Genomic DNA, 14,511 nt, shown 5'->3' with positions numbered 1-14,511 from the left:
ATGATAGAATTCAGCACCGAAGATGTACTAAGACAACTGTCTAATGTCAACATCAGGAAAGGTACAGGACCTGATGGAATACCATCTGCAGTATTAAAAAATTGTCAACTTGCTCTGGCTCCGATTCTGGCCTCATTATTTACCAAATCCATAAAACATGGGATTTATCCGGACATGCTAAAAACAAGTTTTGTAGTTCCGATTTACAAATCTGGAGATAAGAGGGATGTTACAAATTATAGACCAATTTGCATTCAATCAGCAATTGCGAAAATATTTGAAAAGTCTGTAATTGACATTCTTCGGCCTTTACTCGACAACCTCATCCTCAGTGAACAGCATGGCTTCCATTCTGGTGATCGACGCTCACTAATTTGTTACTATTTGAGGACTATCTGCGGAGAGCCTTAGTTACTGCCAAGCAGGTCGATGCTGTATATCTCGATTTCGCCAAAGCTTTGATCGTGTCAATCATTCCAAACTAATTCATAAACTATCCCATTGTGGAATTCATGGATCACTACTTGACTGGTTTTACTCCTACCTCACCGCAAGACATCAATCTGTTAAATACAAATCACTAATGTCAGAAGAATTTCTTGTATCATCTGGTGTACCTCAAGGTTCTATTCTTGGCCCTTTTTTATTCAAAATTTTTATGAATGATATATCTACATGTCTCAATTCAGTAAACTTTCTGCTTTTTGCTGACGATTTAAAGATTTATACTGCCATTAACTCTGCGGATGACTTTCTCCTCCTCCAAAACTCTCTTCATAGACTGAGTGTTTGGTGCGATGAAAATGATATGAGCCTAAACATCTCTAAATGTAAGGTAGTATCCTATCATCGTAGTCGGACGTGTACAAACTTCGATTATTCTCTTCATGCTTCAACTCTAAGTAGATCTAATGTAGTGAAGGACCTTGGTGTTACGTTCTGTGCTAACCTTTCATTCAACCTCCACATGAACTCCATAGTCACAAAGGCAAATAAAATGCTTGGCTTTATATCTAGATCTACTCGAAACTTTAAAGATGTCAGAACCATAATTATCCTTTACAAAGTAATGGTGCGACCTATTCTTGAGTACTGCTCTGCTTTATGGTCTCCTTATCAGAAAACTTACGTCAACAAACTTGAATCACTTCAAAGAAGATTCTTAAGATTGCTCTGGTATCGAGAGACAAAAGTCATGACGGAGGTACCGTACGATGACGTAATGGAATTTACTGGTTTGAGTACTTTACAGTTTCGTAGACAAGCCACAGACTTAAATTTTATTTTCGAAATTCTAAATAATAATATAAACTGCCCTGAACTTTTATCATTGTTAAATTTTCACGTGCCAACAAACGGTACTAGACAAAAACAAGTGTTTTCTAAAGTGTGCCATAGTACTAATTATCGTAAGTTCAGTTATTTTCCAAGAGTTGCGGATCAAGTTAATCATCTACCCGCTGATTTTGATATATTTAACACCAACATGATCGAGTTGAAACATTTGTTAAATGGCTGATTTTGCGGTGATTGGTACTAGGGAAAACTTACCGGTTATTTGTGATATAAAGATTTATTAATTGAGTAAAGTTTCTATTTTTAAAGTATATTTTATAGTACATATTTTGAAGTATTTTGTTTATCTATTAAGTAAATTATGTGTATATATTATTTCTATTTTATCTTTATTTCTATTCTACGATATATATATGTATAAATGTATGATATATGTATATTCTATAATTATTATATATTGAGTTATTATTAAATGTTATTTTAAATTATATTTCTTTGTAACTGGGTGATTGCCCGTCTTGTAAATAAATAAATAAATAAATAAATATTTAAGAGGGTTCTATCATGGTGGGTAACATTACTTAGAATGAATGATGAATGAATTCGAAAATTATGCTTAAATCGTCTCATAAATTTAATAGATAATACCCAAATCCCTTTTAACTGGTGTTTCTTTTCAGACAATTATTTAACTAAAGTTAGAACCACTCATGGATCTCTCAGGACTACATTGAAATAAACAAAAGAAAAAAAAAAAAATGAAATGCTTTAATAAGATGATTATGTGAGGATTTAGAATCATTATTCAAAACAAAATATAACTGCTACATTAGGCTTGTGAGTCAGTACAATTCCGCACCGTTTTACCTGTCCTTAAATGTTCCGTGCACTTTCATAAACTAATACCACAGATCCGTCTAGCAAATTAAAAATACCCACCAATAGTAATAAAAAATATGATTTCAACCCTAACGAAAATTGCTCATTCAGTTGTGGCGGGTCATTGGATACGCTGGAGCATCTTTTGTTAGAAGGCCGTACATTTAGCGCACTTAGAATTGAATATCTTGACAAGCTTCTAAATTCTAGTTGCGCTAGATATAACTTTGAATCCCAATTCGGAGTCAGAGATTAAAAACTTGTATTACCTTGTCATCAAATGTTTAGAGAATTAAATAAAAAAATTGAAACCCTGGTTGTAATTTAGAAATTAAACAAATAAACAAAAACAAATTTAAGTTGAAATCTTCCACCTTACAAAATACATAATAAAATAGTTTGTAACCGTAAAATAGTCGTAGGTGACAGGAGCTGCTAAATAAAATAAATTTGAACTTTGGACTGCAAGACCAGGTGCTGTTTACAGCCAAGATTCCAAAATAAAAAAATGCATTCTCTACCGTGCGTTCGGCCTGGCTAGTGCCTGCTTATGTTATCTATCGTCTGTGAGTTCTATATTTTTATTATTATTTTGTATCTAGCATAAATTTTCCTATTTGTATGAATTTTTCCTTAAGTAAAGATATTTTGTTGTTGGTTCTAAGCACCAGAGAGAATTTTATTTTACTCCCTATCGCCCCAGGCGATTGTCTCCAGGACCCTCCCTCCTCTCACGAGTGAGCTATCCCGCCAGAGGCACCCTTAAGGGTATTTTTCTTTTTGAGGCTGGTTAGGGATATCGTATCTGATAGCTTCGGCTATCTGTCGCCCGCAAGGATACCGCCCCTGACCGGTCACAAGTTGCAGTAGCTGAACAAAAAGTCAGTCCTTATATAATGCTGGGAAGTCACTATTTTCTTTATTTTTTGTTCTCTTGCCAATGTTCTGTCACACTTACTGTTTATATGTTTTTGTCATCTAGGTGAGTCATTTAATAGTAAAAATTACTATTATTTTCTTAGGTTAGGTTACACAGAAAGGTCTGTTAACTATGTTGAACTCTTTGCTGTAAAATTTAATACTTTTGGAAGCAATCTTGATTTATTTGATTTGAAAACTAATACCATCAAAGAATAAAATGTAATTTTTTTTATATACAAATCTTTAAATACAATAAAACTTATTCTTTCTCTCCGTACATAACATCTCATGATTTACCTTGAAAAAGAGTCCACTTAGATTGTTCAGTTTTAAATGGGGTACATTTATAAATAGAAGCCAAAGTAAATGTCAGATGAATGGTTTGATTTCTTTGAAAACTTGATGGGTTCTTGTAATCTAACGAACTAGGAAAAAATTAATACATGTGTTATTTAGTAAATTTTAAGACATGCTACATGTTACACAGCTAGCGATACAGAATTCCAAATATATTGAACTGTTTTCAGCACCGTTGTAGATTAAAATCATCTGTAAATATCTTCTTTATAAATGAAATAATAGGATTTCAGGTAAATATTAATTGAACGTTATTAGGTTTGGAAAATCTTGAGGGGAGGAGGATGGTAATATAAATTAAAATGGTAGAGCTGGTTAAATGGGTGGGGGACGCCAACATTCAGAAATACTCAGAGATTGGACAAACAAAATGATTTTCTATTTACAATCAGCGCAGAGGCACATACATACAACCAAGGCTCTAGTCCGAACACATAGATATTAATTGAACGTTATTAGGTTTGGAAAATCTTGAGGGGAGGAGGATGGTAATATAAATTAAAATGGTAGAGCTGGTTAAATGGGTGGGGGGCGCCAACATTCAGAAATACTCAGAGATTGGACAAACAAAATGATTTTCTATTTACAATCAGCGCAGAGGCACATACATACAACCGAGGCTCTAGTCCGAACACATAGATATTAATTGAACGTTATTAGGTTTGGAAAATCTTGAGGGGAGGAGGATGGTAATATAAATTAAAATGGTAGAGCTGGTTAAATGGGTGGGGGACGCCAACATTCAGAAATACTCAGAGATTGGACAAACAAAATGATTTTCTATTTACAATCAGCGCAGAGGCACATACAAACAACCGAGGCTCTAGTCCGAACACATAGATATTAATTGAACGTTATTAGGTTTGGAAAATGTTGAGGGGAGGAGGATGGTAATATAAATTAAAATGGTAGAGCTGGTTAAATGGGTGGGGGACGCCAACATTCAGAAATACTCAGAGATTGGACAAACAAAATGATTTTCTATTTACAATCAGCGCAGAGGCACATACATACAACCGAGGCTCTAGTCCGAACACATAGATATTAAGTGAACGTTATTAGGTTTGGAAAATCTTGAGGGGAGGAGGATGGTAATATAAATTAAAATGGTAGAGCTGGTTAAATGGGTGGGGGACGCCAACATTCAGAAATACTCAGAGATTGGACAAACAAAATGATTTTCTATTTACAATCAGCGCAGAGGCACATACATACAACCGAGGCTCTAGTCCGAACACATAGATATTAATTGAACGTTATTAGGTTTGGAAAATCTTGAGGGGAGGAGGATGGTAATATAAATTAAAATGGTAGAGCTGGTTAAATGGGTGGGGGACGCCAACATTCAGAAATACTCAGAGATTGGACAAACAAAATGATTTTCTATTTACAATCAGCGCAGAGGCACATACATACAACCGAGGCTCTAGTCCGAACACATAGATATTAATTGAACGTTATTAGGTTTGGAAAATCTTGAGGGGAGGAGGATGGTAATATAAATTAAAATGGTAGAGCTGGTTAAATGGGTGGGGGACGCCAACATTCAGAAATACTCAGAGATTGGACAAACAAAATGATTTTCTATTTACAATCAGCGCAGAGGCACATACATACAACCGAGGCTCTAGTCCGAACACATAGATATTAATTGAACGTTATTAGGTTTGGAAAATCTTGAGGGAAGGGGGATGGTAATATAAATTAAAATGGTAGAGCTGGTTAAATGGGTGGGGGACGCCAACATTCAGAAATACTCAGAGATTGGACAAACAAAATGATTTTCTATTTACAATCAGCGCAGAGGCACATACATACAACCGAGGCTCTAGTCCGAACACATAGATATTAATTGAACGTTATTAGGTTTGGAAAATCTTGAGGGAAGGAGGATGGTAATATAAATTAAAATGGTAGAGCTGGTTAAATGGGTGGGGGACGCCAACATTCAGAAATACTCAAAAATTGGACAAACAAAATGATTTTCTATTTACAATCAGCGCAGAGGCACATACATACAACCGAGGCTCTAGTCCGAACACATAGATATTAATTGAACGTTATTAGGTTTGGAAAATCTTGAGGGGAGGAGGATGGTAATATAAATTAAAATGGTAGAGCTGGTTAAATGGGTGGGGGTCGCCAACATTCAGAAATACTCAGAGATTGGACAAACAAAATGATTTTCTATTTACAATCAGCGCAAAGGCACATACATACAACCGAGGCTCTAGTCCGAACACATAGATATTAATTGAACGTTATTAGGTTTGGAAAATCTTGAGGGGAGGAGGATGGTAATATAAATTAAAATGGTAGAGCTGGTTAAATGGGTGGGGGACGCCAACATTCAGAAATACTCAGAGATTGGACAAACAAAATGATTTTCTATTTACAATCAGCGCAGAGGCACATACATACAACCGAGGCTCTAGTCCGAACACATAGATATTAATTGAACGTTATTAGGTTTGGAAAATCTTGAGGGGAGGAGGATGGTAATATAAATTAAAATGGTAGAGCTGGTTAAATGGGTGGGGGACGCCAACATTCAGAAATACTCAGAGATTGGACAAACAAAATGATTTTCTATTTACAATCAGCGCAGAGGCACATACATACAACCGAGGCTCTAGTCCGAACACATAGATATTAATTGAACGTTATTAGGTTTGGAAAATCTTTAGGGGAGGAGGATGGTAATATAAATTAAAATGGTAGAGCTGGTTAAATGGGTGGGGGACGCCAACATTCAGAAATACTCAGAGATTGGACAAACAAAATGATTTTCTATTTACAATCAGCGCAGAGGCACATACATACAACCGAGGCTCTAGTCCGAACACATAGATATTAATTGAACGTTATTAGGTTTGGAAAATCTTGAGGGAAGGAGGATGGTAATATAAATTAAAATGGTAGAGCTGGTTAAATGGGTGGCGGACGCCAACATTCAGAAATACTCAGAGATTGGACAAACAAAATGATTTTCTATTTACAATCAGCGCAGAGGCACATACATACAACCGAGGCTCTAGTCCGAACACATAGATATTAATTGAACGTTATTAGGTTTGGAAAATCTTGAGGGAAGGAGGATGGTAATATAAATTAAAATGGTAGAGCTGGTTAAATGGGTGGGGGACGCCAACATTCAGAAATACTCAAAAATTGGACAAACAAAATGATTTTCTATTTACAATCAGCGCAGAGGCACATACATACAACCGAGGCTCTAGTCCGAACACATAGATATTAATTGAACGTTATTAGGTTTGGAAAATCTTGAGGGGAGGAGGATGGTAATATAAATTAAAATGGTAGAGCTGGTTAAATGGGTGGGGGACGCCAACATTCAGAAATACTCAGAGATTGGACAAACAAAATGATTTTCTATTTACAATCAGCGCAAAGGCACATACATACAACCGAGGCTCTAGTCCGAACACATAGATATTAATTGAACGTTATTAGGTTTGGAAAATCTTGAGGGGAGGAGGATGGTAATATAAATTAAAATGGTAGAGCTGGTTAAATGGGTGGGGGACGCCAACATTCAGAAATACTCAGAGATTGGACAAACAAAATGATTTTCTATTTACAATCAGCGCAGAGGCACATACATACAACCGAGGCTCTAGTCCGAACACATAGATATTAATTGAACGTTATTAGGTTTGGAAAATCTTGAGGGGAGGAGGATGGTAATATAAATTAAAATGGTAGAGCTGGTTAAATGGGTGGGGGACGCCAACATTCAGAAATACTCAGAGATTGGACAAACAAAATGATTTTCTATTTACAATCAGCGCAGAGGCACATACATACAACCGAGGCTCTAGTCCGAACACATAGATATTAATTGAACGTTATTAGGTTTGGAAAATCTTGAGGGGAGGAGGATGGTAATATAAATTAAAATGGTAGAGCTGGTTAAATGGGTGGGGGACGCCAACATTCAGAAATACTCAGAGATTGGACAAACAAAATGATTTTCTATTTACAATCAGCGCAGAGGCACATACATACAACCGAGGCTCTAGTCCGAACACATAGATATTAATTGAACGTTATTAGGTTTGGAAAATCTTGAGGGGAGGAGGATGGTAATATAAATTAAAATGGTAGAGCTGGTTAAATGGGTGGGGGACGCCAACATTCAGAAATACTCAGAGATTGGACAAACAAAATGATTTTCTATTTACAATCAGCGCAGAGGCACATACATACAACCGAGGCTCTAGTCCGAACACATAGATATTAATTGAACGTTATTAGGTTTGGAAAATCTTGAGGGAAGGAGGATGGTAATATAAATTAAAATGGTAGAGCTGGTTAAATGGGTGGGGGACGCCAACATTCAGAAATACTCAGAGATTGGACAAACAAAATGATTTTCTATTTACAATCAGCGCAGAGGCACATACATACAACCGAGGCTCTAGTCCGAACACATAGATATTAATTGAACGTTATTAGGTTTGGAAAATCTTGAGGGAAGGAGGATGGTAATATAAATTAAAATGGTAGAGCTGGTTAAATGGGTGGGGGACGCCAACATTCAGAAATACTCAAAAATTGGACAAACAAAATGATTTTCTATTTACAATCAGCGCAGAGGCACATACATACAACCGAGGCTCTAGTCCGAACACATAGATATTAATTGAACGTTATTAGGTTTGGAAAATCTTGAGGGGAGGAGGATGGTAATATAAATTAAAATGGTAGAGCTGGTTAAATGGGTGGGGGACGCCAACATTCAGAAATACTCAGAGATTGGACAAACAAAATGATTTTCTATTTACAATCAGCGCAAAGGCACATACATACAACCGAGGCTCTAGTCCGAACACATAGATATTAATTGAACGTTATTAGGTTTGGAAAATCTTGAGGGGAGGAGGATGGTAATATAAATTAAAATGGTAGAGCTGGTTAAATGGGTGGGGGACGCCAACATTCAGAAATACTCAGAGATTGGACAAACAAAATGATTTTCTATTTACAATCAGCGCAGAGGCACATACATACAACCGAGGCTCTAGTCCGAACACATAGATATTAATTGAACGTTATTAGGTTTGGAAAATCTTGAGGGGAGGAGGATGGTAATATAAATTAAAATGGTAGAGCTGGTTAAATGGGTGGGGGACGCCAACATTCAGAAATACTCAGAGATTGGACAAACAAAATGATTTTCTATTTACAATCAGCGCAGAGGCACATACATACAACCGAGGCTCTAGTCCGAACACATAGATATTAATTGAACGTTATTAGGTTTGGAAAATCTTGAGGGAAGGAGGATGGTAATATAAATTAAAATGGTAGAGCTGGTTAAATGGGTGGGGGACGCCAACATTCAGAAATACTCAGAGATAGGACAAACAAAATGATTTTCTATTTACAATCAGCGCAGAGGCACATACATACAACCGAGGCTCTAGTCCGAACACATAGATATTAATTGAACGTTATTAGGTTTGGAAAATCTTGAGGGAAGGAGGATGGTAATATAAATTAAAATGGTAGAGCTGGTTAAATGGGTGGGGGACGCCAACATTCAGAAATACTCAAAAATTGGACAAACAAAATGATTTTCTATTTACAATCAGCGCAGAGGCACATACATACAACCGAGGCTCTAGTCCGAACACATAGATATTAATTGAACGTTATTAGGTGTGGAAAATCTTGAGGGGAGGAGGATGGTAATATAAATTAAAATGGTAGAGCTGGTTAAATGGGTGGGGGACGCCAACATTCAGAAATACTCAGAGATTGGACAAACAAAATGATTTTCTATTTACAATCAGCGCAAAGGCACATACATACAACCGAGGCTCTAGTCCGAACACATAGATATTAATTGAACGTTATTAGGTTTGGAAAATCTTGAGGGGAGGAGGATGGTAATATAAATTAAAATGGTAGAGCTGGTTAAATGGGTGGGGGACGCCAACATTCAGAAATACTCAGAGATTGGACAAACAAAATGATTTTCTATTTACAATCAGCGCAGAGGCACATACATACAACCGAGGCTCTAGTCCGAACACATAGATATTAATTGAACGTTATTAGGTTTGGAAAATCTTGAGGGGAGGAGGATGGTAATATAAATTAAAATGGTAGAGCTGGTTAAATGGGTGGGGGACGCCAACATTCAGAAATACTCAGAGATTGGACAAACAAAATGATTTTCTATTTACAATCAGCGCAGAGGCACATACATACAACCGAGGCTCTAGTCCGAACACATAGATATTAATTGAACGTTATTAGGTTTGGAAAATCTTGAGGGAAGGAGGATGGTAATATAAATTAAAATGGTAGAGCTGGTTAAATGGGTGGGGGACGCCAACATTCAGAAATACTCAGAGATTGGACAAACAAAATGATTTTCTATTTACAATCAGCGCAGAGGCACATACATACAACCGAGGCTCTAGTCCGAACACATAGATATTAATTGAACGTTATTAGGTTTGGAAAATCTTGAGGGAAGGAGGATGGTAATATCAATTAAAATGGTAGAGCTGGTTAGATGGGTGGGGGACGCCAACATTCAGAAATACTCAGAGATTGGACAAACAAAATGATTTTCTATTTACAATCAGCGCAGAGGCACATACATACAACCGAGGCTCTAGTCCGAACACATAAATATTAATTGAACGTTATTAGGTTTGGAAAATCTTGAGGGAAGGAGGATGGTAATATAAATTAAAATGGTAGAGCTGGTTAAATGGGTGGGGGACGCCAACATTCAGAAATACTCAGAGATTGGACAAACAAAATGATTTTCTATTTACAATCAGCGCAGAGGCACATACATACAACCGAGGCTCTAGTCCGAACACATAGATATTAATTGAACGTTATTAGGTTTGGAAAATCTTGAGGGAAGGAGGATGGTAATATAAATTAAAATGGTAGAGCTGGTTAAATGGGTGGGGGACGCCAACATTCAGAAATACTCAGAGATTGGACAAACAAAATGATTTTCTATTTACAATCAGCGCAGAGGCACATACATACAACCGAGGCTCTAGTCCGAACACATAGATATTAATTGAACGTTATTAGGTTTGGAAAATCTTGAGGGGAGGAGGATGGTAATATAAATTAAAATGGTAGAGCTGGTTAAATGGGTGGGGGACGCCAACATTCAGAAATACTCAGAGATTGGACAAACAAAATGATTTTCTATTTACAATCAGCGCAGAGGCACATACATACAACCGAGGCTCTAGTCCGAACACATAGATATTAATTGAACGTTATTAGGTTTGGAAAATCTTGAGGGAAGGAGGATGGTAATATAAATTAAAATGGTAGAGCTGGTTAAATGGGTGGGGGACGCCAACATTCAGAAATACTCAGAGATTGGACAAACAAAATGATTTTCTATTTACAATCAGCGCAGAGGCACATACATACAACCGAGGCTCTAGTCCGAACACATAGATATTAATTGAACGTTATTAGGTTTGGAAAATCTTGAGGGGAGGAGGATGGTAATATAAATTAAAATGGTAGAGCTGGTTAAATGGGTGGGGGACGCCAACATTCAGAAATACTCAGAGATTGGACAAACAAAATGATTTTCTATTTACAATCAGCGCAGAGGCACATACATACAACCGAGGCTCTAGTCCGAACACATAGATATTAATTGAACGTTATTAAGTTTGGAAAATCTTGAGGGAAGGAGGATGGTAATATAAATTAAAATGGTAGAGCTGGTTAAATGGGTGGGGGACGCCAACATTCAGAAATACTCAGAGATTGGACAAACAAAATGATTTTCTAGTTACAATCAGCGCAGAGGCACATACATACAACCGAGGCTCTAGTCCGAACACATAGATATTAATTGAACGTTATTAGGTTTGGAAAATCTTGAGGGAAGGAGGATGGTAATATAAATTAAAATGGTAGAGCTGGTTAAATGGGTGGGGGACGCCAACATTCAGAAATACTCAGAGATTGGACAAACAAAATGATTTTCTATTTACAATCAGCGCAGAGGCACATACATACAACCGAGGCTCTAGTCCGAACACATAGATATTAATTGAACGTTATTAGGTTTGGAAAATCTTGAGGGAAGGAGGATGGTAATATAAATTAAAATGGTAGAGCTGGTTAAATGGGTGGGGGACGCCAACATTCAAAAATACTCAGAGATTGGACAAACAAAATGATTTTCTATTTACAATCAGCGCAGAGGCACATACATACAACCGAGGCTCTAGTCCGAACACATAGATATTAATTGAACGTTATTAGGTTTGGAAAATCTTGAGGGGAGGAGGATGGTAATATAAATTAAAATGGTAGAGCTGGTTAAATGGGTGGGGGACGCCAACATTCAGAAATACTCAGAGATTGGACAAACAAAATGATTTTCTATTTACAATTAGCGCAGAGGCACATACATACAACCGAGGCTCTAGTCCGAACACATAGATATTAATTGAACGTTATTAGGTTTGGAAAATCTTGAGGGGAGGAGGATGGTAATATAAATTAAAATGGTAGAGCTGGTTAAATGGGTGGGGGACGCCAACATTCAGAAATACTCAGAGATTGGACAAACAAAATGATTTTCTATTTACAATCAGCGCAGAGGCACATACATACAACCGAGGCTCTAGTCCGAACACATAGATATTAATTGAACGTTATTAAGTTTGGAAAATCTTGAGGGAAGGAGGATGGTAATATAAATTAAAATGGTAGAGCTGGTTAAATGGGTGGGGGACGCCAACATTCAGAAATACTCAGAGATTGGACAAACAAAATGATTTTCTATTTACAATCAGCGCAGAGGCACATACATACAACCGAGGCTCTAGTCCGAACACATAGATATTAATTGAACGTTATTAGGTTTGGAAAATCTTGAGGGGAGGAGGATGGTAATATAAATTAAAATGGTAGAGCTGGTTAAATGGGTGGGGGACGCCAACATTCAGAAATACTCAGAGATTGGACAAACAAAATGATTTTCTATTTACAATCAGCGCAGAGGCACATACATACAACCGAGGCTCTAGTCCGAACACATAGATATTAATTGAACGTTATTAGGTTTGGAAAATCTTGAGGGGAGGAGGATGGTAATATAAATTAAAATGGTAGAGCTGGTTAAATGGGTGGGGGACGCCAACATTCAGAAATACTCAGAGATTGGACAAACAAAATGATTTTCTATTTACAATCAGCGCAGAGGCACATACATACAACCGAGGCTCTAGTCCGAACACATAGATATTAATTGAACGTTATTAGGTTTGGAAAATCTTGAGGGAAGGAGGATGGTAATATAAATTAAAATGGTAGAGCTGGTTAAATGGGTGGGGGACGCCAACATTCAGAAATACTCAGAGATTGGACAAACAAAATGATTTTCTATTTACAATCAGCGCAGAGGCACATACATACAACCGAGGCTCTAGTCCGATCACATAGATATTAATTGAACGTTATTAGGTTTGCAAAATCTTGAGGGGAGGAGGATGGTAATATAAATTAAAATGGTAGAGCTGGTTAAATGGGTGGGGGACGCCAACATTCAGAAATACTCAGAGATTGGACAAACAAAATGATTTTCTATTTACAATCAGCGCAGAGGCACATACATACAACCGAGGCTCTAGTCCGAACACATAGATATTAATTGAACGTTATTAGGTTTGGAAAATCTTGAGGGAAGGAGGATGGTAATATAAATTAAAATGGTAGAGCTGGTTAAATGGGTGGGGGACGCCAACATTCAGAAATACTCAGAGATTGGACAAACAAAATGATTTTCTATTTACAATCAGCGCAGAGGCACATACATACAACCGAGGCTCTAGTCCGAACACATAGATATTAATTGAACGTTATTAGGTTTGGAAAATCTTGAGGGAAGGAGGATGGTAATATAAATTAAAATGGTAGAGCTGGTTAAATGGGTGGGGGACGCCAACATTCAGAAATACTCAGAGATTGGACAAACAAAATGATTTTCTATTTACAATCAGCGCAGAGGCACATACATACAACCGAGGCTCTAGTCCGAACACATAGATATTAATTGAACGTTATTAGGTTTGGAAAATCTTGAGGGGAGGAGGATGGTAATATAAATTAAAATGGTAGAGCTGGTTAAATGGGTGGGGGACGCCAACATTCAGAAATACTCAGAGATTGGACAAACAAAATGATTTTCTATTTACAATCAGCGCAGAGGCACATACATACAACCGAGGCTCTAGTCCGAACACATAGATATTAATTGAACGTTATTAGGTTTGGAAAATCTTGAGGGAAGGAGGATGGTAATATAAATTAAAATGGTAGAGCTGGTTAAATGGGTGGGGGACGCCAACATTCAGAAATACTCAGAGATTGGACAAACAAAATGATTTTCTATTTACAATCAGCGCAGAGGCACATACATACAACCGAGGCTCTAGTCCGAACACATAGATATTAATTGAACGTTATTAGGTTTGGAAAATCTTGAGGGGAGGAGGATGGTAATATAAATTAAAATGGTAGAGCTGGTTAAATGGGTGGGGGACGCCAACATTCAGAAATACTCAGAGATTGGACAAACAAAATGATTTTCTATTTACAATCAGCGCAGAGGCACATACATACAACCGAGGCTCTAGTCCGAACACATAGATATTAATTGAACGTTATTAGGTTTGGAAAATCTTGAGGGGAGTAGGATGGTAATATAAATTAAAATGGTAGAGCTGGTTAAATGGGTGGGGGACGCCAACATTCAGAAATACTCAGAGATTGGACAAACAAAATGATTTTCTATTTACAATCAGCGCAGAGGCACATACATACAACCGAGGCTCTAGTCCGAACACATAGATATTAATTGAACGTTATTAGGTTTGGAAAATCTTGAGGGAAGGAGGATGGTAATATAAATTAAAATGGTAGAGCTGGTTAAATGGGTGGGGGACGCCAACATTCAGAAATACTCAGAGATTGGACAAACAAAATGATTTTCTACTTACAATCAGCGCAGAGGCACAT

At 37.1% G+C, this 14,511-nt stretch overlaps 1 protein-coding gene across 13 annotated transcripts in view; it reads right to left on the bottom strand.

Moving 5' to 3' along the window:
* LOC141458561 (uncharacterized) overlaps positions 1 to 14,511 on the bottom strand; it is a 101,015-nt gene that overhangs the window by 74,192 nt on the left and 12,312 nt on the right. For all 13 annotated transcript variants that reach the window (XR_012461053.1, XM_074136727.1, XM_074136728.1 and 10 more), the window contains exon 4: positions 3,394 to 3,521. Coding sequence is in view for 12 of the 13 variants with exons in the window: in XM_074136727.1 (XP_073992828.1) it covers positions 3,394 to 3,521 (128 nt within the window). In the remaining variant the exon portion in view is untranslated. The remainder of the gene's footprint in view (positions 1 to 3,393; positions 3,522 to 14,511) is intronic.

This window comes from Rhodnius prolixus, unplaced genomic scaffold (genome assembly GCF_049639745.1).
Source record: "Rhodnius prolixus isolate KJV_2025 unplaced genomic scaffold, Rpr scaffold_5, whole genome shotgun sequence".
NCBI classification, from domain to species: Eukaryota; Metazoa; Arthropoda; class Insecta; order Hemiptera; family Reduviidae; genus Rhodnius; species Rhodnius prolixus.
Note: the sequence above shows the minus strand (reverse complement) of the source record. Positions and strands in the feature narration are given on the sequence as shown.